At 32.4% G+C, this 27,213-nt stretch overlaps 4 protein-coding genes across 6 annotated transcripts in view; 2 read left to right on the top strand and 2 right to left on the bottom strand.

The window, feature by feature from the left end:
* The window catches only part of clstn2a (calsyntenin 2a), a 188,436-nt gene extending 187,550 nt beyond the window's left edge, over nt 1-886 (bottom strand). For both annotated transcript variants that reach the window (XM_028441969.1, XM_028441971.1), the window contains exon 1: nt 731-886. In XM_028441969.1, coding sequence (XP_028297770.1) covers nt 731-788 — 58 coding nt within the window. In that variant the 5' untranslated portion in view covers nt 789-886. The remainder of the gene's footprint in view (nt 1-730) is intronic.
* Nucleotides 887-5,099: 4,213 nt separating this feature from the next.
* Nucleotides 5,100-7,293, bottom strand: LOC114459825 (uncharacterized). The gene is made up of 3 exons (XM_028441974.1): nt 6,556-7,293; nt 6,114-6,396; nt 5,100-5,976 (listed from the first exon to the last, which is right to left on the bottom strand). Exons 1-3 carry the CDS (start codon nt 6,840-6,842, stop codon nt 5,224-5,226), a joined length of 1,323 nt encoding a protein of 440 aa, XP_028297775.1. The 5' UTR covers nt 6,843-7,293; the 3' UTR covers nt 5,100-5,223.
* A 970-nt stretch (nt 7,294-8,263) lies between these two features.
* Nucleotides 8,264-21,966, top strand: nmnat3 (nicotinamide nucleotide adenylyltransferase 3). Of its 2 annotated transcripts, XM_028441964.1 has the most exons (6): nt 8,298-8,356; nt 10,622-10,719; nt 13,345-13,492; nt 19,875-20,058; nt 20,758-20,837; nt 21,454-21,966. In XM_028441964.1, the coding sequence occupies exons 3-6, from the start codon at nt 13,381-13,383 to the stop codon at nt 21,840-21,842; spliced, it is 765 nt and encodes a 254-aa protein (XP_028297765.1). In that variant the 5' UTR covers nt 8,298-8,356; nt 10,622-10,719; nt 13,345-13,380; the 3' UTR covers nt 21,843-21,966. The 2 variants fall into 2 exon arrangements, with proteins under 2 accessions (XP_028297764.1, XP_028297765.1); XM_028441963.1 differs by lacking the exon at nt 10,622-10,719 and having other exon boundaries at nt 8,264-8,356.
* Nucleotides 21,583-26,561, top strand: rbp1.1 (retinol binding protein 1, cellular, tandem duplicate 1). The gene is made up of 5 exons (XM_028441966.1): nt 21,583-21,714; nt 23,466-23,614; nt 25,096-25,274; nt 25,588-25,689; nt 26,356-26,561. The coding sequence occupies exons 2-5, from the start codon at nt 23,542-23,544 to the stop codon at nt 26,404-26,406; spliced, it is 405 nt and encodes a 134-aa protein (XP_028297767.1). The 5' UTR covers nt 21,583-21,714; nt 23,466-23,541; the 3' UTR covers nt 26,407-26,561.
* The last annotated feature ends 652 nt before the right edge of the window (nt 26,562-27,213 follow it).

Below are 27,213 nucleotides of genomic sequence, written 5' to 3' on the forward strand. Positions count from 1 at the left end.
GGGTAAAAGGGAGAAATTCATTTTTATTTTGTCTCAAACAGCAAAAATAACATTTTTTTTATCTATGTATGGACATTTTATGGCTAATATCGGCTGAAAATATCGTTGGGCTGATAATATTGCCCATCTCTAGAAAATAATCATTTTGCACAATAGGAAACAGCTTAATATAATATAAGTTATCCCTGTTTTTAGGATTATATATGACTAACTAGGTCAAACAATTACACATAAATATGAAATACCTCACACACACAAAAAGAATGAGGACATCACCTCAAACATCGTTTAGTAGATACAGTTTGTTTCAGATCAGATTGAAAAATATCAAATCATATTGTTTCAGTTTGGTTTTTTTTTTTTTTAAATATTCAATAGTTAATTACATCTTTATTATATTTTTTTAACATTATACACTAAACATAGAGTTTATACATTTCATGTCCTTGTTTTAGTTATTTAGTTTAAATTCATACAAACAAATTATACAAATTCCGTTACAAACTTCAAATAAACTGCACAACATTACCCATTATAAAACATGAAAATAGAACAAACTGCTATTTGCTTAGAAAGCCTCCATAAAACTGTAATAACTTGTTATAAAATGTCAAAAGAAGCAGAAATCCAAGCATAAAAAACTGTAGTTATTCCCCATGCAGCAACTTATGCAACACCAGCTCTCCTTCTATCATGTACTTATATTTAATAATGATATTAGAACGCTTACCTTTCCCATGGACGGCCCAGGTGTAGCCCAGGATCAGCCACAGCACCAGGACCGGCATGTCTGAGCGGGATGTGTCCGTGTCTGCTCCGCGTTTCTCCGGCTGTGCTGTGATGTGTCCCCGGGCTGAGGAGGCTCTGCACCGGCTGGTAGAGAGACACTCACTCACACTGGGGATGAAGAGAGAGAGAGAGAGAGAGAGAGACGCTATGGTTAAGCAGAACTACTGAAATAAGGCTTCCTGTTGTCATGTTTCAAAATAAACCCAAGTGAGCTGTTAAAGGGGTTCATTACCAAAATAAAATGCAACAAAAAGCCTTTTTTCTGACTAGTTTTTGTTACTTTTAATTCGTTTTTCAATCTTTTCTTCCTAATTGACAAATAAATACTTTTTGGAATTTTATTTTGAAGTAACAGCAGTAGGAAAAGATGGAAATGTGAAAATAGAAATAAAATGCACATGTAAATTATAATAACACAAAACGAGTGCAATAGTGTGCACCCATTTTTTGTTACTTTTAATTTATTTTTGTTAAATAAAAGAAGATTTTTATCAAAATGACAATTACTTTGGGGGGTTTTATTTTGAAGTATGGGCAGCATGAGAAAATGTAAATGTAGTCCAAGAAAATTAAAAAATAAATGCACTGGTAAATAGCTCTTCAAGATGACTTTTATTTTGTAATTTGCGTTATATAAATAAAGTTGAATTGAATTGATTTTTAAAAATGTGTACAATGTGTGCACCCATATTTTATCTGACTATTTTTGTTTCTTTTAATTCGTTTTTAAAGCTTTTTTTCTAAATGGTAACTAATCAATTTTGGGGGGAATTTATTTTGAAGTAATGGCAGCAGGAGAAAATGTAAATGTAGTGCAAGAAAAATAAATGAACAATAAAAAGTAAATTAAAATTACACAGAACATGTACAATTGTGTGCACCCATTTTTTGTTACCTTTAGCTTCTTATCTAAATGACAACTAGTTACTGTTTGGGCTTTTATTTTGAAGTCAGAGCAGCAAGAGAAGATGTAAATGTAGTGCAAGAATAATAAAGAAAAAATAGAGAGTAAATGCACAGGTAAATTAAAAATGCACAACGGGCATTTTGATTATAATGACAAATGGTTATTCAATAGTTTGACAAACGTTTTTACTTCAATAACAAGAGCTAATTTTCAAAAACCTACAGTTGTGAATGATTTTTTTTCCGTAGTAATAAGTTGCTACATGTGAAATCTAAATATTTGTTTTTTAACAGCTTTGTTTGAGCTTTAAGAGAGATTTTTGTTGTTGAAAAATCTTGTTTTTATTGCTGCACATGTTAATACTTCAAGTTAGATATAATACAGTATATTCATATGTTCTCTTGTTCTAATAACAGTTTCCAAAACAACAACGTTTGTGCAGGATATGTGTGAGGACAGAAGTGAGGTGTGCTGTGGAAGTGACAGACGGCTTCAGAAAAGGGCCTGAACCACAGGTTGGCTCCACTCTGAGCCCGGGATGGTTTATTTTCCCGTTAATGGTGGACACGTGGACAGGTTGGTTGTCAGGGACGACTCACTGTGGACATGTTTGCAGATAAAACTGTAGGAAACAGATGGAAGAGAACCTGGAAACACAATGAGTGGAGGAAGAAAAAGCAGGAAGAATTTTCATTTTTTTTTAGCCCATTTCTGCTTTTTTTTACCCTTTTTGTGCAACTTCACCAAACTCACCATATTTGAACCTATTTTCATCACTTTTTCTTGCCATATTTTTTCTCCTTTTAATGTATTTTTGTTACATTTCTCCCATTTCTGACACTTCTACATCACATTTAAATGACTTTTTCCCACATTTTTCCAGACATGTTCATCACTTATAAACCCTTTCAACCACTTTTACACCTAATGTCACATATGTTGACCTATTATTGTCACTTTAACCTCTTTTCACCATTTGTCATGCCCATTATTTGCCAGATTAAACTAATTGTTCTATACTTTTTAAATGACATTACCAATACCCCTACCAGCCACCCCCGTTTCTGTCACTTTTAAGCCAATATTGACAATTTGAACCATTTTTACCACTTTTTCTGTTTGTTTTTGTTTCACCTAATTTGCCACTTTTAACCAATTTCTGTGGTTTTTAAAATCCCATTTCACCACCATTTCCACCATTTTTTGGATCCAGGAACATTTCCAGACTCAGCCCCTGTATGACACCCCTACATTAGTCAATGCTGTTAGAAGTTTTTAATACCATAGGTCAGGGGTGTCAAACTCATTTTAGTTCAGGGGCCAAACATGGAGCAGTTTATCTTAAAGGTTCATATCATGCTCTTTTTCATCTCCATTTGTTCTAAGAACCACAAAAACATAATATTTGAGATTTATTTTCCCAAACTCACCTGTTTTCCAGAGTTTTAGCCTCTGAAAAGTCACTTTCTGACAAACTCTACACAAACAGGCTGATTTACATCCTACTTATGCATATTCATGAGTGGGCGTGTCCAGTAGTGGAACAAATCAGAGCCGGGGCGGGGCAAATGACCGGGCCCTTTAAATCCAAATAATAAAGCTCATGATGACATCATTTTACAACATACACACGCCCACAACAGCAGGGCTTACACTCTTCAACACCACGGAGAACAAAACATTAGGATGGTTATTAATATAAATTTAAAACATCTCAGCTCCACTGTTAGCGAGCGCTTTATTTTAACACCCACTTTAACTATTTCAGCTCAGAGCCTGTATCAGTAAATATACAGTGACACACATGTTCACTAACATTATTTAATATAAATACTATAGACATACTCACCACTATATGAACAACGAGCCTTGTGAGTTTCATTCAATGTGTGTATTATTTTGTAGATATGTAATTGGTAATTTACACAATGATTTATGGAATAACCATAATCTTATCAGGATATGTGATAACATATATGTGACTATAACTGGTCAATGAAATGATGTATTCTAGTTTAAAACAGCTAATAATGCTTTGGTTGTGTTTTTATTTTGGTAAAAAAAAAAAAGAAACAAACAAACAAATAGAAACTCATTTGCATATGCAAATAAAACAATATTCAGAATAAAATAGCAGACAAAGAAAAGAGCATCATCACCTCTGTGTTCTTTCATGTCTCACTGATAGATTGTGTTTATATATTTCTATAGTGTGTCCCATTTATACAGGGTTTGTATAAAAGTATTGTGTTGTTGTTTTTTCCTGGAGCTCCAGTATTTTTGTGGCCAAACAAACATCTGCCAAACGGCTGTTTTTCCAGCTGTTGCTGCTAACAAGAGCCTGTGAACAGCGTGTCTTTACTCCCCCTCACACATTTCAGTCTTTCTGTTCTCGCCCTGTGGCAGATTCACGCTTTAAATCCCTCTGCCACATGTTCTCCATTATTCCCTCGTGGCTTCTCTCTCTCTCTCTCTCTCTCTCTCTCTCTCTCTCTCTCTCTCTCTCTCTCTCTCTCTCTCTCTCTCTCTCTCTCTGTTGGTGTGGGTGGTGTTCTTCTGTTCAGAGGATTACAGAGATAGGGGCAGACCTCAAATGAGTATAGAGGATAACAAAGATAGCTCTCACTCAAATCCAAACTTTGAGGGTCACATTTACATGTAATTACAATCCATGCACAGTAACTCTCAGCTGGCTGTTCTACAGGATGTCTGTGTGAGCACTGATTCTAATTATGGTCAAAGCTCTCAGAGGAACAATTACAGCTGGACTAATTCATGGATTTATTGCTAATAAGTGCTTGACGGGAACACAAGGTCTTTTCTAACTCTGCGCTCACATTGGCCTAAACTATGTAGAGCAGGGGTTCTCAACCTTGGGGTCGCAAGACACTGGGAGGGGGTCACCAGATGCCTTTAAGACACTAAGAATATTTTTGAAATTTTTGCTCCTTTTTGTGTATTTTTACTACATTTATCCCATTTCTGACACTTCTACATCACAATTCAATGACTTTTATGCACAGTTTGTCATGCCCTTTATTTGCCAGTTTACAGTTTTTCTCGAATGTCAGGACACATTTCAGGAAACTGCCCTCCATTTTCTCTAAACTCTAAACACAAAACACTTTTCTCAAGCTAGCTCCACAAAAACTCGCAGTCTCTTTACAAAACGAAACTCTCACTCCAAAACCCAAACTTTCACCACAAAACTGTTGCTCCTATGGCCAAAACCAAACTTTGACAACAAAATGGTCCTCACAGCTTGCAAAAATGTAAACACTATTGGATATCTATCACACACTTCAATAAAATTGAAAACACAATGTTCAGGGTGTGATGTTCTCAGTACCCCATCATTTGTATAGTAATCACATCTGTATAGTAATCAATAGTAAGTCACAGATTATTTTTAGGGGAACCTCATTTATTGACAACCTGTACAAACATACTTTTTCCAAAACAAATTTCAAAAGAGAACAAAAGCATACATGGGGATACATGTCACAAATTCTTACAGTAAAGAGGTTCTATGGGGTCTGTGGGGGGGCCTGTGCAGGGGCCTGTGGGGGGGCCTGTGCGGGGGCCTGTGGGGGGGGCTGTGCGGGGGACTGTGCACGGGCCTGCGCATCACGTCGTCGGGTGGGGTCAGGCCACAGGACCTCGTCCACATCGCAGGCTATGTTTTCCCTCGCCAGGCAGCGGGGGAAGAAAGCTCTGGCATGCCGGACCCAGCCTGAGTAATCCCCCACATCATCACAGGCCAGGTCCATGGCCCTGAGGAGGTTCTCTCTACTATATGGTTGCCGGTCATACACCTTCCACCGCCATGATGAGAAGAACTCCTCTATGGGGTTGAGGAAAGGTGAGTAGGGTGGCAGACATACATTGAGGAATTGTTGGTGTATATTGAACCACTCTCTTATCTGGTTGGTGCGGTGAAAACTGACGTTGTCCCAGATGATGACATAGATGGGAGGAGGCTGTGCTGGAACCAGATTCTGCTGCTCACGGTCAATCAGGATGTCCCGTAGGTCTCCCAGGAATGTGAGGAGACGCTGGGTGTTGAAGGACCCAAGGAGAGCCTGCCTGTGGAGAAGCCCTTCTGAGGTCATGGCTGCACATAGGGTGATATTCCCCCCACGTTGGCCAGGAACGTCCACAATTGCTCTTTGGCCAATTATGTTACGGCCTCTCCTCCGTCTCTTGGTGAGGTTGAAGCCAGCCTCATCCAGGAAGATGTATTCATGTTGTCTCATCATGGCGTCCAACCCCAAGATTCTCTGTGGAAAGGAATAGAGTATGGGTAGTGTCACAGAAGGAGTACTACAGTACACTGTGGGCTACTGTGCAGTACAGTGAGCTTGTACACCCACTGTACTGTGAACAATCAACATTGTATACCCGTATGTATACTTACTTGCACATACTGGAAACGTAGCTCTTTGATTCTGTCCGAGTTACGCTCAAAGGGAACTCTATAAGCTTGCTTCATGCGTAGCTTCTGGCGACGGAGGACTCTGTCTATGGTGGCCAAACTGACTCTGTCAATACCTCCAAAATTTATGTTGTCAGCTATGACTCTCTCCTTTATTTCCCTGAGTCTGATGATGTTGTTTTCCCGGACCATGTCCACAATGAGGATCTCTTGCTGTGCTGTAAATAGGGGAGCCCTTCCACCATGATGTGGCAATCTTTCAACCCTATAGAAACAAATATGCTTTCACTCTTCAAAAAAAGACTTACAATCTACAATACAAACATCAATGGAAATGTCCAGTCTCCCAAAGCAAACGTAATGTGGTGAAACCAATTTAGATTGTGGGCTACAAACATTTAGACAAAGTAACTACAGTACATACCTGTTGTGTTGTCTGAATGCCCGAATTATGGTGGACACTGAGAACCTGCTGAGGTTGGGTTGGACTCTTAGTCCAGCTTCTCTCAGTGACATTCCATGGACAATGACATGGTCAATGACAGTAGCTCGCATTTCATCTGTGATGATTGTACGTGGTTGTCTTGCTCTTCCTCCTTGCACTCCTCCTCTCCCTCCTCGCCCTCCTTGGCCTGCTCCTCGCCCTCCTCTGACACGAACTCCGCCTCTGTACATTCTGTTGCCGTTTGGCACCTTCAGCAAACTGTGCATTCTAAACTGGCCTATATAGGTGTTGTCACATCATTGGCAGGTGTCTTCAATTTTGAGTCGTTGTGCATTCTCAAGCGGCCAATATGGATGGTGTCACATGTGTCTTCAATTTTGAGTCACAGTGTTTAAGCAATGACACCCGTGCTTTCATTGTGTTCAACTTTTGATGTCTGAGTCTACCATTTTGCATTGTGTGAGCAAAAGTGTGTTTTAGCAAGTGTGAAAGTGTTTAGCATAAGTGTGAATGTGTTTAGAGCAGTGCAAATGTGTTTAGAGTTCTGCAACATGTGTTTTGGCAAATGCAAATGTGTTCAGAGTTTTGTGAAATTGGAGATTGAGGTGAAATGTGTTTATAGTTAAGCCAACTAGAGGCCAGATTTATTAAAGTGTTTAGGCAACTGGTCATTGTGCTCAGAGATCTAGAAATTGTGCTTTAGCAATCGAGAAAAACTGTAAACTAATTGTTCCAACTCTAAATTACATTCTAAACCTCCTTTTCTGCCACTTCTAAATTTATATTGACATTTAGCCTCTTTTCACCATATTTTACTCATTTAACCACATTCACGATTTGTCATGCTCATTATTTGCCAGTTTAAACTAATTGTTCCACTTTAAACCCTTTTTAACACTTTTTCTCTCCATTTTTATCCACTATAATTTGCAACATTTAACCAATTTCTGTGGTTTTTAAAATCTCATTTCACCTCCTTTTCCACCATTTTTATTCACTTTGAACCATTTTATTAGTGATTAAAACCATGATTTCCATCTTTAAGATGACTATAATAATAATAATAAACGTTCCTGGATAACAGTGGATATTATTCAGATGAATAAATAAATGTGGTTATCACAGATTCATAGAACAATGGACCATCATTTTACTGACTTTATGGATGGACCCCAAAAATCTCTCCTTTATTCCCCCTTATAGATGGTCCTGTCTCCATATGACTGTTCTTCAATGTTCATGTCTGTGTTCAACCACTTTTGAATCTCAATTCAATTAAATTCAACTTTATTTATATTTCACAAATTAGAACAATAGTCAACAATAATCCTCTCAAAGTGATGATTTGAAGAATAAAAGAGTAGACATAATTTGTGTGTACTATTTATGCCTTTGGTATTTAAAAAAAAGACACTGCAAAAATATATAATAATAATAATAATTATTATTATTATTATTATTATTATTATTATTATTGTTATTATTATTATTATCAATAATAATATTAATATTATTAATGTTAATGTTAATGTTGATATTAATACATACATACATACATACATACATACATACATACATACATACATACATACATACATACATACATATTGCATTGTGTTGTTTCAGTACCATGGAGAGCTCTGTGTTATTACATAAACCACAGACAGGGGGCAGAGTTGAGCGTAGATGTTAGTGCGGAACCTTCCAGCAGCTGTTCTACCAAGAGGGGGAAGACAATCACTGTAACACATTGACCGGGTGTCGACAATGTGAGAAAAAGGTATTTAAATTATTTCTGTACTATAAAACACGATACGTTATGCTTTGTAAATAAATGTACAGAACATCATTTAAAGCTGTATGTTATTTATAGAAGCTACACGTTCTTATAGTCGTGTTTAGCCTTCTAAGCTAGCATGCTAACATGCTAAGTGTAAGTCAATGTCACAAGCTGAAAAGAGGAAAAATATAATAAAAAATAATAATACAGGAAATAAATAGTTAGTTATAACACACATTTAGAGCCTTTGACTTTATGAAATGTTACGTGTTATTGTTTGTATTATTACATGAGTTATTTACTTTCATTTTAACCTTATTCTTAATTATGTAACTTTTTTTTAACTTAATATCATTCCTAATATGTGGATTTTTAACAACTATGTTTGAGTGTTTTTTTTATTTTTAATTTAATTTAATTTTTTTTTTTTTTTTTTTGTATTTACATTTATCTGCATTAAACATGTACTTCTATATAAGAGATGGTCAACTTTTAGAATAATGACCAATCTTAGCATTAATACAGCAACGAACGAAGTGTTTTGTTTGTTTCTGTGTTTTTCTCCTTTCTTTCCTTAATTTTTTGTCACTTTTTTTGTTTGCGTTTGTACATTTTTCCAAATTTTAAAATAGATTTTTAATCTATGTTTAATATTCTTCTTTTTTTTATTAAAATAACACACAGTTTAGTATTTTTTTCTATACTTTCACTTTGTGAAATATAAATATATTTCAACTAAAATGCAAATATATATGTATATATATTTATTAGGGATGTAACGATTCACTCAACTCCCGATACGATTCGATTCACGATACTGGGTTCACGATACGATTTTCTCACGATTTATTTTACAAAATGGGAATGTTGACAAATGACTGAAAAATATTCTTTTATTTTTTTGGGGAAAATACTGTACTATTTTCCTTTTATTTTTCATTGTCAAAAGAATCCCTTGATAAACTATTCAAAATGATGCAATTTAACTAAAAATACATCTTGAATGAAATAAATAAAGGAATAATACAAATGAAGAAGCCTATTAATTTAAATTCTGGTTCTATAATAAACAATTCAAAACTGCGTAATAGTTCTTTTTCTTTTTAAAAGTGCAACTAAAAATGTATTTTGTGCCTTAACAATTGGACTTTTAAAAAATAAAAAACAAAAAAAACCCAGTCATTTTACTGTATTTACGTCAGATATTTGTTTAGACCAGCAGAGGGCGCTAGGTAACCCAGTGGGTCGGTTGGCATGCAGATATTCCACCAGTGAAGAAGAGAAGCTATGCTAGCAGACAGAGTTAATAATAAAACGTGACTTTTACAGATATTCACGTAATATTACAGATATTCTTTCGGTGCTAAAGGAGTAAAGAATCATTTATGAGCATGTTTAACAGTAAATGGCGGCCAGAAAGAAAATAGTAGCAGATTTCGCCCGTCACGTCCGCTTCTGGAAGGATTAATATATAGCGCCCTCTGCTGTTTAAAAAAAGTACTGCGATTCAATTTTCAGAGCATCGATGTGAACCGTGGTACCTATGAATCGATTTTTAACTGCCTTACGATTAATCGTTACATCCCTAATATTTATACATATATCAAAATGGGGTCACTATACAAAAAGGGTTGTGAACAACTGCCTTAAATACTTTCATTCACTTATTTACTCTCTGTGTGTGTGTGTGCATGCGTGTATTCCAAACTTTTTAGCCCATGTAACCTTTAGCCTTTATTTCTTAGCTCATGTTATTTATTATTTATTTGTGTCTAAACTCTTTCCTGTCTCTCGTCTCGTCCAACGTTAACCTTGAATTTAAGCCTTTTTATTCATTTATTTCTAGGGGTGTAACGATTCACTCAACTCCCGATACGATTCGATTCACGATACTGGGTTCACGATACAGTTCTCTCATGATTTATTTTACAAAATGGGACTGGAGACAAATAATGACTGAAAAATATTCCTTTATTTTTTGGGGGAAAAAAACTATAAAAATACTGTACTGTTTTCCTTTTATTTTTCATTGTCAAAAGAATCCTTTGATAAACTATTCAAAACAATGCAATTTAACTAAAAATAAATCTTGAATGAAATAAATAAAGGAATAAACAAATGAAGAAGAAGCCTATTCATTTAAATTTTGGTTCTATAGTAAACAATGCAAAACTGCATAATAGTTGTTTTTAAAAGTGCAACTGAAAATGTATTTTGTGCCTTAACAATTGGACTTTAACTGTCATTTTACTGTATTTACATCAGATATTTGTTTGGACCAGCAGAGGGCGCTGGTAACCCAGTGATCGGTTGGCATGCAGATATCTTCCTGTGAAGAAGATATGCTATGCTAGTAGACAGAGGTAATTGAAAATCATGACTTTTACAGATATTCACGTAATATTACAGATATTTTTTGGTGCTAAAGGGGTAAGGAATCATTTATGAACATGTTTAAGAGTAGAAGGCGGCCAGAAAGAAAGTATTAGCAGATTCCGCCTGCCGCCAACACTTCTTGATAGCGCCCTCTGCTGGTTAAAAAAAAGTACTGCGATTCCATTTTCACAGTATCGATGTGAATCGTGATACCTATGAATCGATTTTTAACTGCCTTACGATTAATCGTTACATCTCTATTTATTTCTGATGTTTTGTTTCAGAATTTGAACTTCACCTTTTGGTTTATTTTACAGAGTTATTATTATTGATGGATGAGAAAAAAATCTATAATAAACTGACAAATGTTTCTGTGTACCCAATGAGAGGTGTTCAAGTACCCCTAGGGGTACACGTACCCCAGTTTGGGAACCACTGCATTAGACTAAAATGTTTCATTGAGATTCATCCGTCATGTATATTTTATAGGAAAACATAAGAACATATGCATATTGAACAGTTGGCTTAGTTATTAAAATACTGATGTTATGTTTAATGACATTTTCTGTTCATTTATTAGGACTTCTTATCAAAAATCCTCTCAAATCTAATTTGTAATTGTGAATGGATGAGATATTTTAGTATGAAGTGATTGGTTAAGCACATGTTTACCTATGTAATCATATTAAACTGGTAATATTGCATCATTGTCTAGTTTTGGGCTTTTTACTGTGTATATTAGCATAAAATACAATCTAAAAGTGTAATGTACCATTCAATCAGTCAATTACTGCAAATCATTGATTTGCACAATGATAATGATAATAAAAATGAATAATATATTTCACATGTGGGTCAATGACGTGACACCTAAATATTCTCTAACTGCGTTTTTCAGTTAAAAAAGTTTAAATGCATAAAAAAATCCAAATATGTAGTAACTAAGTATTTGTGCTCACTTTTTAAAAAATACATTTATGTTACTTACTAAACTACTTACACTGGTGTGACTGTACCATGACTGATGTTTTCAGAAAATCTTTAAAATTACTCTAAATCTATTCAAATGTATTTTGTTTTAGTTATATTGTAGTTCTGTATAACTATTTCTTTTTTTATTTCCATCACAATATTTATGCAAATCTTGCCCGATAATGCCCATTGTGACCCGTTTTTATCTAATTCGGGGAAATTCTGTGGAAATATTTGAAAAAATTGAGAGTCCTTATAATAATTTGAGATTAAAAATGACTCATGTGATATAATCGTGGAAAATGTGAGCCTTATTAATATTAATAAAGTAGTGGTTCTGAACCTTTTCACCCTAAAATAAAGGTGACCATGGATCTGTGTGGTTTAACACAGACATGATCATATTATTATTATAATAAAATAGGAACAGTTAGGTTAAACTGGTAAATAATGGGAATGACAAATGATGAATGTGGTTAAATTGGAAAAAATATCCATGAAATATAGTGAAAAGAGATTAAAAGTGACAATGTAGCAAAAATCCATTAAAAGGAGCAAAAATTTGGAAAGAAAAAGTGATGAAAATAGGTTTAAATATGGTGAGTTTGGTGGAGTTGTAGAAAAAGGGTAAAAATCAGCAAAAATGTGCTGAAATTGTTAAAAGATATTCTTAGTTTTTAAAGGCATCTGGGGACCACCTCCCAGTGTCTCATGACCCTCAGTTTGAGAACCACGGCTCTAAAAATGTTTTAAGTCATTAATCAAAATGTTTAAAGTTGATGATGTGATAAAACTCCATGACTTGACTTGGGGTTAAATTCTTGCTTTTGATGATCATCTGTTATTATCACAGTGGAGTGATTATCTGATGCATTATCAATAATTCACTCATTATCTGCATTTTACTTGTTGTCCTGAATGCATTTGATGGTATTTTGAGTTTTGGGTTGTTTTTTTTTTTGTTGTAAATTAATGTCATTTTGTATATTTTTCTTCTATATTGTGTTATTTTGTGGTTGTATTGTGTATTTATCTCCCGTTTTGTGTGTTTTTGTTGTACTGTGTAAATATATTGTCATTTAGTGTTTTTGGGGTAATTTATTTTGTGTTATTTTGTCTCATCATGTCACCCCTGGGCCACCAGTTGCTGCTTTAATGTATTCGCACATAGTAAAACTACAGTTTTAGTGTATTTTCTACCTCTTTATTGTAACTGAAACTCTCCAACTCCACATAGACACACACTAGTAGAACTACAGTAGTCAGACTGTAACGTGTTCTAGAGTGGGTGGATGGATGAAGATAGACTGTAGCTTCTTTTAATTTCCCTCTGGTCCTTCACACACACACACACACACACACACACACACAGCATCACTTCTCCTGCTGTTACTTTTTTTGTTGACCTAATTAAAATTACCTAAAAGTGGAAACATCTTGTTTACAGTAGCTTTTTTATCTGCAGCCATCACAGGAGGCTCCACCATCACCATCACTAACTATCACTATCAGACTAGTAACCCTAACAGGTGTATTATTAACAGGCACTACTTCCTTTCTAACCTCCAGTTTATGTTTTTCTGTGACTCACATGTAATTTTTGGATAAATAACGTCTTCTTTTCACTGTTTTATTTCCAGTATTTTTTGGGCTGTGTTACAACGAGGTGAACCAAGATGGCCGCTCGCCGTATTCCTCTTGTTTTGTTGGCTTGTGGCTCTTTTAATCCAATCACCAACCAGCACATGAGGCTGTTTGAACTGGCTAAAGACCACATGCAAAGCACAGGTAGGAATCAGATACCATGACTAGTTATTAAGAAAAAATAGATTGAGCGATATATCACAATATTTCACTGCGTAATTATCGTATCGATCCAAAAAATGTCCATATTAATGTTTTTTAACAAAAAATACCATTTAAGTGCACTGACATCTGCATAGCATGTAAACGCCCAGTCACTAGGTGTCAGTGAACGCACCATCAGACCTTGTTAGACCTCACTCTATGACTTTTAGCTTAGAAAGTGATTGATCTTTATTTTAGAGAATTTAAAAACAGAATCACAATCTGCAAAACAAAAGTCAAAAAATGTCATTTGACAGTTTGATTAACATACCACAGTTAGTTACCATTTACTTGTTCTCACAAGTTAAAAATGCATAATTACTGATCCTATTGTGACATGCAAATCATGAATCGTATCGTCAGATTCATGTCAGTGCTCAGCTCTAATAGTTTCACTATTCATTGTCACTGTTGTTTTCTTAAGATCTCTTTATAATTACCTAATGATAAAATAAATATGTGATTCTGTTGCAGGTGGTTATAGTTTAACCACTGCCAGTGTATTTCTTTATCTAAAGTAGGCAACTGGTGGTCCGGGGACCACATGCGGCCCTTGGTGTAATTTTATGCGGCCCTCAAAGTAAATGTACAAAATGACAGAAAAATACACAAAACAAGAGAAAGAATACATTAAAAAATACAAATCATTACAACATTGTAGGAAAATACATAGAAAATACTCCAAAAACACACAAAACTACTACAAAAATGAACAAAACAACAACAGTAATACTCAAAATTACTCCAAAAAATATACAAAATGGCAGAAAATCACAACAAAAGTACACAAAAAGACAAGAAAAACACAAAAAATAACCCAGAGTACTAACAAACAAGCAAAACAACAACAAAAATACACAAAAAATACTCCAAAACAATAAATTTTACAGTAAATATACACTAAAGGATGAGCAAGACAACAACAAACATACACAGAATGACAGAAAAACACACAAAATAACGATAAAAACTCTTTGCTCTTTCCTGTATTAATGCTCAGATCATTCATTATTCTAATGCTGATATAAATGTTGATCATGTGACCCTCTGATCAAACGTGATAAACGTTACCTATACGTCTGACCTACAGTATATATGTTAACATATATCATGTATATTAGCCATGTAGGCTACAGATGGAAATATGTGTGTGTACACATACTACCATAGCTTTTCAGTTTGTATGAAATTGCTTGAAATAAATAAATAAATAAACTATGTACCAACCAAACTTAGCTCATATTTTATTTTTAACAAATGAATTGATGATTCCGTACTTTTATTAATAGAATGTCTGATGATCTGATATAAATTTAATATGAATTTCAAACATTTTGCATTAAAACTATATTGTACATAAAGGACAGATTTTGTAAAAATGTCTGAAAAACTATCATTTCACGCTACACTCACTGAGTTACTGTATATTAACTAGGGGTGTCACTTCCAATACGATACCGATACTGCCGTCTTGAGTGTTGGTTGGAATCGATACGATATCAGCACAAATCATACGTACTTTTATTACTTATTGTGTAGAGTGGAATATTAGCTATATTACAAGCAGTAGATATGAGAACTGACCCATTTATTATTAACCAACGAGTTGTAGACATTTCAACCTTAAACATAAGAATTATACAATTATAGATCATTAAAATCAATAAATAATAACAGTAGAGCCTGGAACATAACCTCAATAAATCCATTAAAAACATTAGATAGTATATTTGGTTTGCAGGCTGATATGATCTGATATTCATCTTTTTGCTGATATTGGATTAATATTTAATATTAATGAAAACTTTTCTTATGTGTTATGTAGAAACTGAGGTTTTTCAGCTCATTTGTCAAAACATTTTTAATGTTAAACCTAAAGTTTCTGCTGACTCAGATGAAAACGTAAAACACAACAGGTTTTTCTTTTAATTAAATTACTTAATGAATGACTTAATTGATTACTTAATTAAACTGCCTAATAAATGACTTAATAAACAACTTAATGACTTAATAAATTACTTAATGAATGACTTAATTAAACTACTTAATAAATGACTTAATTAAACTACTTAATAATTACTTAATGAATGACTTAATTAAACTACTTAATGAATGACTTAATAAATGACTTAATTAAACTGCCTAAAAAATGACTTAATAAACAACTTAATGACTTAATAAATGACTTAATGAATGACTTAATTAAACTACTTAATGAATGACTTAATTAAACTACTTAATGAATGACTTAATTAAACTACTTAATAAATGACTTAATTAAACTACTTAATGAATGACTTAATAAATGACTTAATTAAACTGCCTAAAAAATGACTTAATAAACAACTTAATGACTTAATGAATGATTTAATAAATGACTTAATAAATTACTTAATTAAACTACTTAATAAATGACTTAATGAATGACTTAATAAATGACTTAATAAATGACTTAATGAATGACTTAATTAAACTACTTAATAAACGACTTAATAAATGACTTAATGAATGACTTAATTAAACTACTTAATAAACGACTTAATAAATGACTTAATAAATGACTTAATGAATGACTTAATAAATTACTTAATGAAGGACTTAATGAATGACTTAATAAATGACTTAATGAATGACTTAATAAATGACTTAATAAATTACTTAATAAATGACTTAATGAATGACTTAATTAAACTACTTAATGAATGACTTAACGAATGACTTAATGAATGACTTAATTAAACTACTTAATAAACGACTTAATGAATGACTTAATTAAACTGCCTAATAAATGACTTAATAAACAACTTAATGACTTAATGAATGATTTAATAAATGACTTAATAAATGACTTAATTAAACTACTTAATAAATGACTTAATGAATGACTTAATAATGACTTAATGAATGACTTAATTAAACTACTTAATAAATGACTTAATGAATGACTTAATTAAACTGCCTAATAAATGACTTAATAAACAACTTAATGACTTAATGAATGATTTAATAAATGACTTAATAAATGACTTAATTAAACTACTTAATAAATGACTTAATGAATGACTTAATAATGACTTAATGAATGACTTAATTAAACTACTTAATAAATGACTTAATAATGACTTAATGAATGACTTAATTAAACTACTTAATGAATGACTTAATAAATGACTTAATGAATGACTTAATTAAACTACTTAATGAATGACTTAATGAATGACTTAATTAAACTACTTAATGAATGACTTAATGAATGACTTAATGAATGACTTAATGAATTACTTAATAAATGACTTAATTAAACTACTTAACGAATGACTTAATGAATGACTTAATTAAACGACTTAATAAATGACTTAATGAATGACTTAATTAAACTACTTAATGAATGACTTAATTAAACTACTTAATGAATGACTTAATTAAACTACTTAATGAATGACTTAATGAATGACTTAATGAATGACTTAACAAATGACTTAATGAATGACTTAATTAAACTACTTAATAATGACTTAATGAATGACTTAATAAATTACTTAATGAATGACTTAATGAATGACTTAATGAATGACTTGATTAAACTACTTAATAAACGACTTAATGAATGACTTAATGAATGACTTAATTAAACTACTTAATGAATGACTTAATGAATAACTTAATTAAACTACTTAATGAATGACTTAATTAAACTACCTAATGAATGACTTAATGAATGACTTAATGAATGACTTAATGAATGACTTAATTAAACTACTAAATGAATGACTTAATGAATAACTTAATTAAACTACTTAATGAATGACTTAATTAAACTACTTAATAAATGACTTAATGAATAACTTAATTAAACTACTTAATGAATGACTTAATTAAACTACTTAATGAATGACTTAATTAAACTACTTAATAAATGACTTAATGAATGACTTAATTAAACTACTTAATGAATGACTTAATTAAACTACTTAACGAATGACTTAATAAATGACTTAATTAAACTACTTAATGAATGACTTAATAAATGACTTAATGAATAACTTAATTAAACTACTTAATGAATTACTTAATGAATGACTTAATTAAACTACTCAATGAATGACTTAATGAATGACTTAATGAATAACTTAATTAAACTACTTAATGAATGACTTAATAAATGACTTAATGAATAACTTAATTAAACTACTTAATGAATTACTTAATGAATGACTTAATTAAACTACTTAATGAATGACTTAATAAATGACTTAATGAATAACTTAATTAAACTACTTAATGAATTACTTAATGAATGACTTAATTAAACTACTCAATGAATGACTTAATGAATAACTTAATTAAACAACTTAATGAATGACTTAATTACACTACTTAATGAATGACTTAATGAATGACTTAATGAATGACTTAATGAATGACTTAATGAATGACTTAATAAATGACTTAATGAATGACTTAATTACACTACTTAATGAATGACTTAATAAATGACTTAATTAAACTACTTTATGAATGACTTAATTAAACTACTAAATGAATGACTTAATGAATGACTTAATAAATGACTTAATTACACTACTTAATGAATGACTTAATAAATGACTTAATTAAACTACTTTATGAATGACTTAATTAAACTACTAAATGAATGACTTAATGAATAACTTAATTAAACTACTTAATGAATGACTTAATAAATGACTTAATGAATGACTTAATTACACTACTTAATGAATGACTTAATAAATGACTTAATTAAACTACTTTATGAATGACTTAATTAAACTACTAAATGAATTACTTAATGAATAACTTAATTAAACTACTTAATGAATGACTTAATGAATGACTTAATGAATGACTTAATGAATGACTTAATAAATGACTTAATGAATGACTTAATGAATGACTTAATGAATGACTTAATGAATGACTTAATTAAACTACGTATTGAATGACTTAATGAATGACAATGAATGACTTAATGAATGACTTAATGAATGACTTAATGAATGACTTAATTAAACTACTTAATAATGACTTAATGAATGACTTAATTAAACTACGTAATGAATGACTTAATTAAACTACGTAATGAATGACTTAATTAAACTACGTAATGAATGACTTAATGAATGACTTAATTAAACTACTTAATGAATAATTTAGTTCTCTGTGACCAACACATGCCAGTGGAACAATGTCCTGTTGTCTGAACATGTGACGTTGATCATCCTAAAGCTGGTTAATAATCACATGATCACCAGGACGTTATTGTAACATGACTGTGCACACAGAGCTGTGTTGTAGTGAGCATCAGCATTAATGCTCTTAGTTTCTCTCTGAGCCCTCAGCTGACTACCATTAAAATGACTGTAAGCTGTTCTTATTCTGCTGATTATGGTCTCATAACCAGTTTACATTCAATTCAACTTTATTTATGTAGCACAAATTATAACAAAGTCCTTTCAGAGCACTTATGACAAAGGAAATGTGTCGTATTAAATATGAATTATAGAGATAAGCAACGTTTATTACTGATGGGCCACATTATCAACATTAATGTCAGCATTTAAAATAATGACCAATCTGAGCATTAATACAGTAAAAAACCAAGAAATAGTTTACGTGTTACTGTTGTTTTGTATATTTATGTTTTATGTAATTTTGTGTATTTTTTTGTAATTTTGTGTTTTTGAAATCATTTTCTCATTATTCTCATTTTGTATGTTTTTAGGGGGGTTTTTTTTACATTTTTGTATATTTTTCTCTTATGTTGTGTTTTTATTTAGTTTTGTGTGTTTTTGACCAAAATAATAATTAATCTGAACATTAAAACACAAGAGAACAAAAAGTGTTGTTGTTTTGTATGTTTTTCTCTTGTTTTATTTTTGTATGTAGTTTTCTTTATTTTCTTGTCATTTTAATGGATTTTTTTTTTTGGAGTGATTTTGTTTTGTTTTGTTTTTTTCTCTTATTTTGTCTGGTTTTTTTTTCTTGTATTTAGTTGTTTTGTCTTTTTTCATTTTTTGTATTTGTGTCATTTGTTTCTCATTATTGTTCTTATTTTTACTTCAGAGGCCACACAAACTTAAGCCAAATGCCGTAATAAAAATGTCTGTTTTCTAATATTTATTCACTCAGATGTTCTTTAGCTTCTACATTAACACAAACAGTAATAGGTTAAAAACATATTTCATCATAAAAAACACTCATTAACTGTAGATGTATTTGTCTTCTGTGAGGAACCATTAAAAGCTTCTATTTACTGGCTGTAATGACCAGTTAGAGCTGAATGATTCTCCTCCTCCCTCAGGCGTCTACCAGGTGGTGGGTGGCATTGTGTCACCAGTAAGTGATGCTTATGGAAAGCAGGGATTGGTCCTGGCTGAGCATCGCGTCGCTATGGCAAAGCTGGCCCTGCAGAGCTCCAGCTGGGTCAGGGTTGATGAATGGGAGAGTCAGCAGTCAGACTGGACACAAACACTGGTCGCCATGAGGTAGAAAGTACAGTATGAGACATGTAATGTTCTTCACTCTGTGTAACAAAGTGTAGAAATCATATCTTATAATGTTTTACACTAAAAGATGTCTTCAGATCATTTATATTAGCTCAACTGTAAATCACTACATGGGAAACGATGCATGAATTAACACGAACATGATGTCATCCAGGGTTCAATGTTTAAAGAAATGGTACTAGTTTTTACCACAGAATCATTTTTAATAACATTAACTCTTCCACCAATCCTTCATTATTCTATCTTTAAGTGCTTCTTCCCTGAGATTAATTTATATATTTTACTGTACAACCAAGACAATATCAATTTGAGCTTTTTCATGAAATGGAATCGAGGTGATGAGGTAATAAATGTAAAAGAAATGAGATTATGGTGCTTATTAAAGACTGGCCTTGGATGACAAAGATTGAGGGATTTAAATAGAAGAGACAGAAATATGTATTTAGCTCTATGACTAATAGAATACTGTATATACACTCAGACACTTTATGACGTGTCAAACACATGCATTTTTCTAACCAGTTACATGTATTATATAATCTATGAGATGAAACTCATCATTTAAGTCTGTCACCACTACGTCTACCTGCTGTAACTTTAATATTCATTACTCACTGTATATTATAAATGCATACGTGGAACAAACAGTTCATTTTTCCTCTTTTTCTTGTTATCCAGGCATCATTACAATCATATTCTTAATGATTATAAGACAAGAACACACAACGACTCCAGTGGAAAACCAACTGTGATCAGTGGTAAGTAGTGTGAAAATATTACTGTTAACTTCAACAAAGATCTTTAAGAATACCTTACATTTGCTCATAAATGGACTTTATTTAATCCCACCCCATCTATAAATCCCGTATTTCAACTAGATTCCCATTATAATAATTAACAACAAACGAAATGGTACAAATAGATATGAAATAATAACAAAAATACACTAAATGACTCCAAAAAAGCAACAAAAACAGACACATTGATTCTATACAGATACCAATCAGTTACAAAAACACACAAAAAGGGTAAAAAACAGACAAAATGATGGAACAATATACATAATAATTCTATGAAGATACAAAAAGACAAAGTTAGACAAATTGCCTCCAAAACACATAAAATGAAAGTAAAATGCACAAAACATCTCAAAACATAAAACAAGAATATACAAAAATGACAACAAAAACCTTTTGTTCTTCATATTAATGCTCAAAGTGGTTATTTTAATAAATGTTGATAATGCCTTTAAATGAAATATGTTTTTTACTAAATAGATATTAAATGTCTTTATTTTTAGATCTTCTTTTGATGAAAATCAAAGTAGTTTTGGTTGTCCTTTGATAGTAATAAAAGTGTGGTGATGTTCCTCAGGTTCATCTCCTCAGATGAAACTTGTGTGTGGGGCAGATTTCCTGGAAAGCTTTAACGTTCCTGGTCTGTGGCTGGAGGAGCACGTGGAGGAGCTGCTTGGACACTTTGGGCTGATCTGTGTGAGCAGAGGGAACCTCCACCCTGAGAGATCCATCCATGACTCAGACATTCTGTCCCGTCACAAACACAACATTTTCCTGCTCACGGAGTGGATGAGGAATGAAATCAGTGCCACTGAGGTCCGTCGTGCTCTGAGACGAGGTCTGAGCGTGAAATATGTTCTCCCTGACTGTGTAATAGATTACATTCAGCAGCACAAGCTGTACACAGAGAGCAGTGACAGACCCAGTGTGGACCATCTAAAAGCATTTCACTCAGACAACCTTTAGAACAGGGTGTCAAACTCATGGCCCAGGGGCCAAATACACACCAGTGTGATCTCTAGTGGGCCACAGATTTTATGTAAGAAAATGAGTCATTTCTACATTATTGTGTCATAGTTTACACTTCTACGCATACATAAAATACACAATATGACAATATATTCATCTCAACAGGATCTACACTTTACATTTCATAGATTTTGTACCAATTTCTATTTAATTAAAGGAAATATTACAAAATAATTTGAGGAAGTTGTAAGAATTTTCAGTTTTTCCAACAGTTTAACATAAAAAATGATGTTTGATATAAACATCTGCAAATATTGTTGAGTTTCATTTACACAATGATTCATGTTTTTTCTGTCATATTTACTTTCTCCTGCTGTGATTCATTATCTTCAACTGTTGCACATAATGATCCTCATTAACGCCTCAGTGTCAAATGTTTCATATTTAAACATCAGGTCACTTACAGTCGCTGAAGTCTGAATTATAGCAACATTATTTTTGCTCGGCTGTCGTTTTTTTCTCCTTTTTTGCTGCAAAAAACAAAAAAAAATCTTGACTTATTTTACTTGGTTTTAAAACCAGTAAAAAGATATTAAAGTAAGTAAATAAAATACTCATACACACAAACTTAATATTGATTTTTCACCTCTTTAATATTTCATTTTTTTGCAGTAAGTGTTGGACAGTTTTACTTCATTACGTTTGGTTAAAGCAAATACTTTTTTTTTCTTTCTCTATTTTTTGTCACAAACAATAAAAGCTAGAACTTTTTTAATGTTTCTTATTTTGCTTTAGTTTTTGGACACTATAAAGAAGATTTAATCTTTGCTTCATTCTGTCACTTCTCAAATAAAATGTGTGTTTACTTACGTGTGTAATGTATGTGCGTTTGGTTGCTTATAATGAACCACTGCTCATACAGTATATATATACATGTTTAACATATTTATAATATTTTAAAGTTTGAGATAATTCAAAATAAAAAATGTGATCAAAATTAACACTGGATCACAACATCTTGAGATTAAATTAAATAATGATCTCATGAAATTATGACTTCATTCTCAAAATTTTACGACTTTAATACAATTTATCCTTGAAATATTACAGCTTTAATTTCATAAAACTTTAATCTCGTAGTGCTCAGATTTCTTTATATTTTAATGTAGCTCTAATACGCACTCCTAAAACAAGTATTGTGTAAAAAGGATATTTAAATATATATTTCTATTTTGATAAAGGCAATATTATAATTTTCTGTATCGCCACAATAGAAAACATCTTGGATCTCAAAATATCGTCCAGTTTCCTTTATAATGTTGAGGATAAATATGGATGAAACTTTTTTTTTTACAAAACTGAACCATTCATAGAAGACGATGAATGGATTATTAATGGATTTTACACTGTGAATAACACTGTGTTCATTATGTTGGGATTTCTCCTAATCTCACACACACACAGTGTTGACATTGTGATCTCTGTGCATGTGTTACGTGGTTTAAATGTGGGAGGTGCGTGGGATTATTCCCATCAACTAAATGAATGTGGAGCATTTTAATCGGATTAACCTGAGTTGGGTTAAAATGGCCGTTTTTTGACGCCTTCCTCACACTCCAGCTCTACCAGGGGTCCTAACAGAGGCCCTCAAACTGCTCCTCACCAAGCCCAGGAGCCCCCTACAGAAGCAGCAGACATGCCGGTGGATCTGAACGGATACTGGAAGATGATTTCCAGTGATAACTTTGAGGAGTACCTGAAGGCTCTGGGTGAGTGTGAAGAATCTGATAAAAACTAATCTAACATCATTAAAACATTCTGTTATTATTGGTGAATAGTTTTTAGTTCTGCAACAAAGAGAAAATGAACATTTGGACAATACATAAGAGTTAATTCAGTTAGAAAAAGAAAGAACATTTAAAGTCATAAAAAGATACCATATCTGACTTTAAGCTTAGAATTCTGACTTTTTTTTCCCTCAAAATTCTGATTTTAATCTCAGAACAATAATATTAATAATAATAAAATAATAAGTATTGGACCTTGTCTTTGTTTTGTTTTGTTTTTTATTTCATTTATTCTGTTATTTAAAGTGTGAAATTATACCACTGAACAAAACCCAAGCTGGTCCAATATTTTTGTTTTTTTTTTTTTCTCAGCACAGTGATACTAATAAAATCAATATTGGATCTTGTTTTATTTTTTCCCGTGGCCTTAATTCTCTTCTGTAAAATGATCATGTGGTGCAACTGTTAAAATGACTTAAAATATGGGAGTGGAAACACAACAATAGGGAGAACATGCAAGCTCCACATAGACTCACTCAGGATTATTTAAACCTAAAACCTTCTTGACTAACACTATACACTCACTCAGCTTGATTACCAAATGTATTCATTATTATATTATAACACAATTACACCCATATTTTCTATTGTTTTTTTTAATTTTATACTGTAACATCTTTTAAATAACGCATGTTCAAAGACTTGTGTTGTTTTATAGTTTTTGTTTTACTTGTTATAAAAATGGAGAACAGATATGTGTTCTGGGGCGACCGTGGCTCAGGTGGTAGAGGGTCGTCTTCTGATGGAGAGGTTGGGGGTTCGATCCCAGTACCTGACTATCTGTCAAAGTGTCCTTGGGCAAGACACTGAACCCTAAGTTGCTCCCAGTGGTCGACTAGTGCCTTGCATGTCAGTCCTGTCCCACTGGTGAATGAGCTGATATGTAAAGTGCTTTAAGACTGTTTCAGTGGTGATAAAGCTCTATATAAATCATGTCCATTTACCATTTACCATATGTGTGGTACAATAATAGTACATATTATATTAGAAAAATGTAAAGTTAGAAAGTAGAAAGCATATATATATGATTTATTGTTAAAGTTCATTAAATAATTATATATATATATATATATATATATATATATATACTGTATATAACCACATATGTTTTTCTTCATCAAGGCACAAATTGTGTTAAATACATTTTCAATTGTATTTTTTTTATTGCAAAATAACAATTTTTTTTATCTGTTTGCTGTCATCATATTAAACACATATAAACCATGTACGCATCACCAGTTCCAAAAAAAATCATGAGTTTCCATCTGACAATTTGTTAATTTTTTTTCATCAAAGATTTAAACATTCTTAACCATTTTTTGAAGCTGCTATACTTTAAATATTTCAAGCTTCTAATGAGGGAGAAAAGTTCTGAATTTTCCCTCATTTTTAATCTATTACAGATGTGAACGTCGCCATCAGGAAAATCGCCACTTTGCTGAAACCCGACAAAGACATTGTTCACGAGGGGGACCACATTGTTATCAAGACCCTCAGCACCTTCAAAAACTACAACATGGACTTCTATGTGGGCAAAGAGTTTGAGGAGGATCTTTCTGGAGTGGACGACAGGAAATGTATGGTGAGTAAATAACTGAAGAACAAGCTTTGTAACATTTCTTTAAATTACAAGTGTAAAATAGAATTTAGTTGATGTGAAATCTCCTCCTGTTAGACAGATTTTTACACAACTTCTAGATTTAATATTGATGGGATTATGTAACTATTATAACTATGAAAAGGATCAGAGATTATTACCCATGATCCCCCTGAACACATAGGCTGATAATTACAGATCACCTTTAAACTCATTAGAGAGAAAGATTTATTTTCAGATAAAGGTCTTATTTTTTTCCATCACATCCTCTTAATTAAAAATGTGTGTGTCCATGTAGACCACCATCACATGGGAAGGAGAGCGACTGGTGTGTGTGCAGAAAGGAGAGATTGAAGGCAGAGGATGGAGTCACTGGGTGGAGGGAGATGAGCTTCATCTGGTAAGAGAACATGTTACATTTAAAGATGATTGATATATATTTATATATATATAAGGCTAATTTATTTTTATTGCACATTTTATGTACAAGGAAATTCAATGTGTTTTACGTGATTAAAAAGTACGACAGAAAACATTTTACAAAGTTTAAAAATCAATAAATACTAATTGTAAAAACATTAACTAGATTTTTAAACATGATCAGAGTTGGCTTAATAAAATATTACAATGTTTAAAGTAGAGACATCAGATATGTTTTAATATCAAAGCTTTGAAACAACCTGGAGAAAGTCCAACAGTTTGAGTTTAAATCAACAGCGACACCTTGTGGATATAGATGAGAAACACAATGATCCTGTAATAAAGGTGTAACAATGGGTGGTTTTAAACATTAAAGATAGTTTTCTTTCAAATAAATAAATGAATAAAGTTGTCCTGGTAAATATTGTGTATTTAGATGATGATCAATTCATCAAATCATCACACATTATCACACAATCAGAATATTATGATAAATGAATGAAAAAGTACAATTCAAAGAGAAATCTGTTATTTTGTTTGTGCAAGCAGTGACTGAAAACATTACCATAAAAACATTTTATATCAAGAACAGAGTTCTAACAATAATAAATCTAAAGAAATGTGTGTTTGTTTTGTTTCTGTGCAGGAACTTAGAGCTGCAGGAGTCGTTTCCAAGCAGATCTTTAAGAAAACCTAAACTTTTGGACTAGACGAAGCCCCCCCTGCAGACACGCCCCCTGCAGACACGCCCCCTGCAGACACGCCTCCTGCAGACACGCCCCATGCAGACATGCCTACAGAGAGACCATCAGAGTCCTGACATACTGTCTATCATCTATCCCTGTGGTCCAACAGTTATCAAATAGGTGTCATATACATATTGAAATGGGGGGGTGATTACTGTTAGTTAAGGTTAGTTAACGTTCTGCATTAACGTGTGTTTTCAATGATGAAGTGATGGATGTAGGACACACACACACACACACACACACACACACATACATACAGTAGATCTAAATATGGATGAAGGCTGTGTGTTAGTGAGGTTTAGTCCATAACACGTAGATATTACTAATGATCTATGCACTGTAACTGTATATATCTGGCCCAACGCCATTGAAATCAATGAATAAATCCATAAGAATGTTGTTTATTGTCTTATTTGTTCATCTATATTAGATAAAAATATGGAGCATGACACTGGGAGGGGGTCACCAGATGCCTTCAAGATCCTAGGAATTTTTCTTTTAACAATTTGAGCCCATTTTTACCCTTTTTCTGCAAACTCACCATATTTGAACTTGTTTTCATCACTTTTTATTACCATATTGACATTACCATTTCTGACACTTTTACATCATATTTTAATGACTTTTCTGCACATTTTTTTCACTTTCCAGACATGTTCAGCACTAATAAACCCTTTCTACCACTTTTACACCTAATGTCACATATGTTGACCCATTCTTCTGTTGTTATTTCCATAACAATATTCATGCAAACC

This window comes from Gouania willdenowi, unplaced genomic scaffold (genome assembly GCF_900634775.1).
Source record: "Gouania willdenowi unplaced genomic scaffold, fGouWil2.1 scaffold_354_arrow_ctg1, whole genome shotgun sequence".
Taxonomy (NCBI): Eukaryota; Metazoa; Chordata; class Actinopteri; order Blenniiformes; family Gobiesocidae; genus Gouania; species Gouania willdenowi.

Bases quoted from the DNA above. Each gene is read 5' to 3' on its own strand.
- LOC114459825 (XM_028441974.1), bottom strand. From the start codon at position 6,842: ATGCACAGTTTGCTGAAGGTGCCAAACGGCAACAGAATGTACAGAGGC. The intron at 6,397-6,555 runs GTATGTACTGTA...TTGTTTCTATAG, and splicing joins GCATTCAGACAACACAACAG to GGTTGAAAGATTGCCACATC. The intron at 5,977-6,113 runs GTAAGTATACAT...TCCTTTCCACAG, and splicing joins TACGTTTCCAGTATGTGCAA to AGAATCTTGGGGTTGGACGC.
- nmnat3 (XM_028441963.1), top strand. From the start codon at position 13,381: ATGGCCGCTCGCCGTATTCCTCTTGTTTTGTTGGCTTGTGGCTCTTTT. The intron at 13,493-19,874 runs GTAGGAATCAGA...CTCCTCCCTCAG, and splicing joins AGACCACATGCAAAGCACAG to GCGTCTACCAGGTGGTGGGT. The intron at 20,059-20,757 runs GTAGAAAGTACA...CTTGTTATCCAG, and splicing joins CAAACACTGGTCGCCATGAG to GCATCATTACAATCATATTC.
- rbp1.1 (XM_028441966.1), top strand. From the start codon at position 23,542: ATGCCGGTGGATCTGAACGGATACTGGAAGATGATTTCCAGTGATAAC. The intron at 23,615-25,095 runs GTGAGTGTGAAG...AATCTATTACAG, and splicing joins GGAGTACCTGAAGGCTCTGG to ATGTGAACGTCGCCATCAGG. The intron at 25,690-26,355 runs GTAAGAGAACAT...GTTTCTGTGCAG, and splicing joins AGGGAGATGAGCTTCATCTG to GAACTTAGAGCTGCAGGAGT.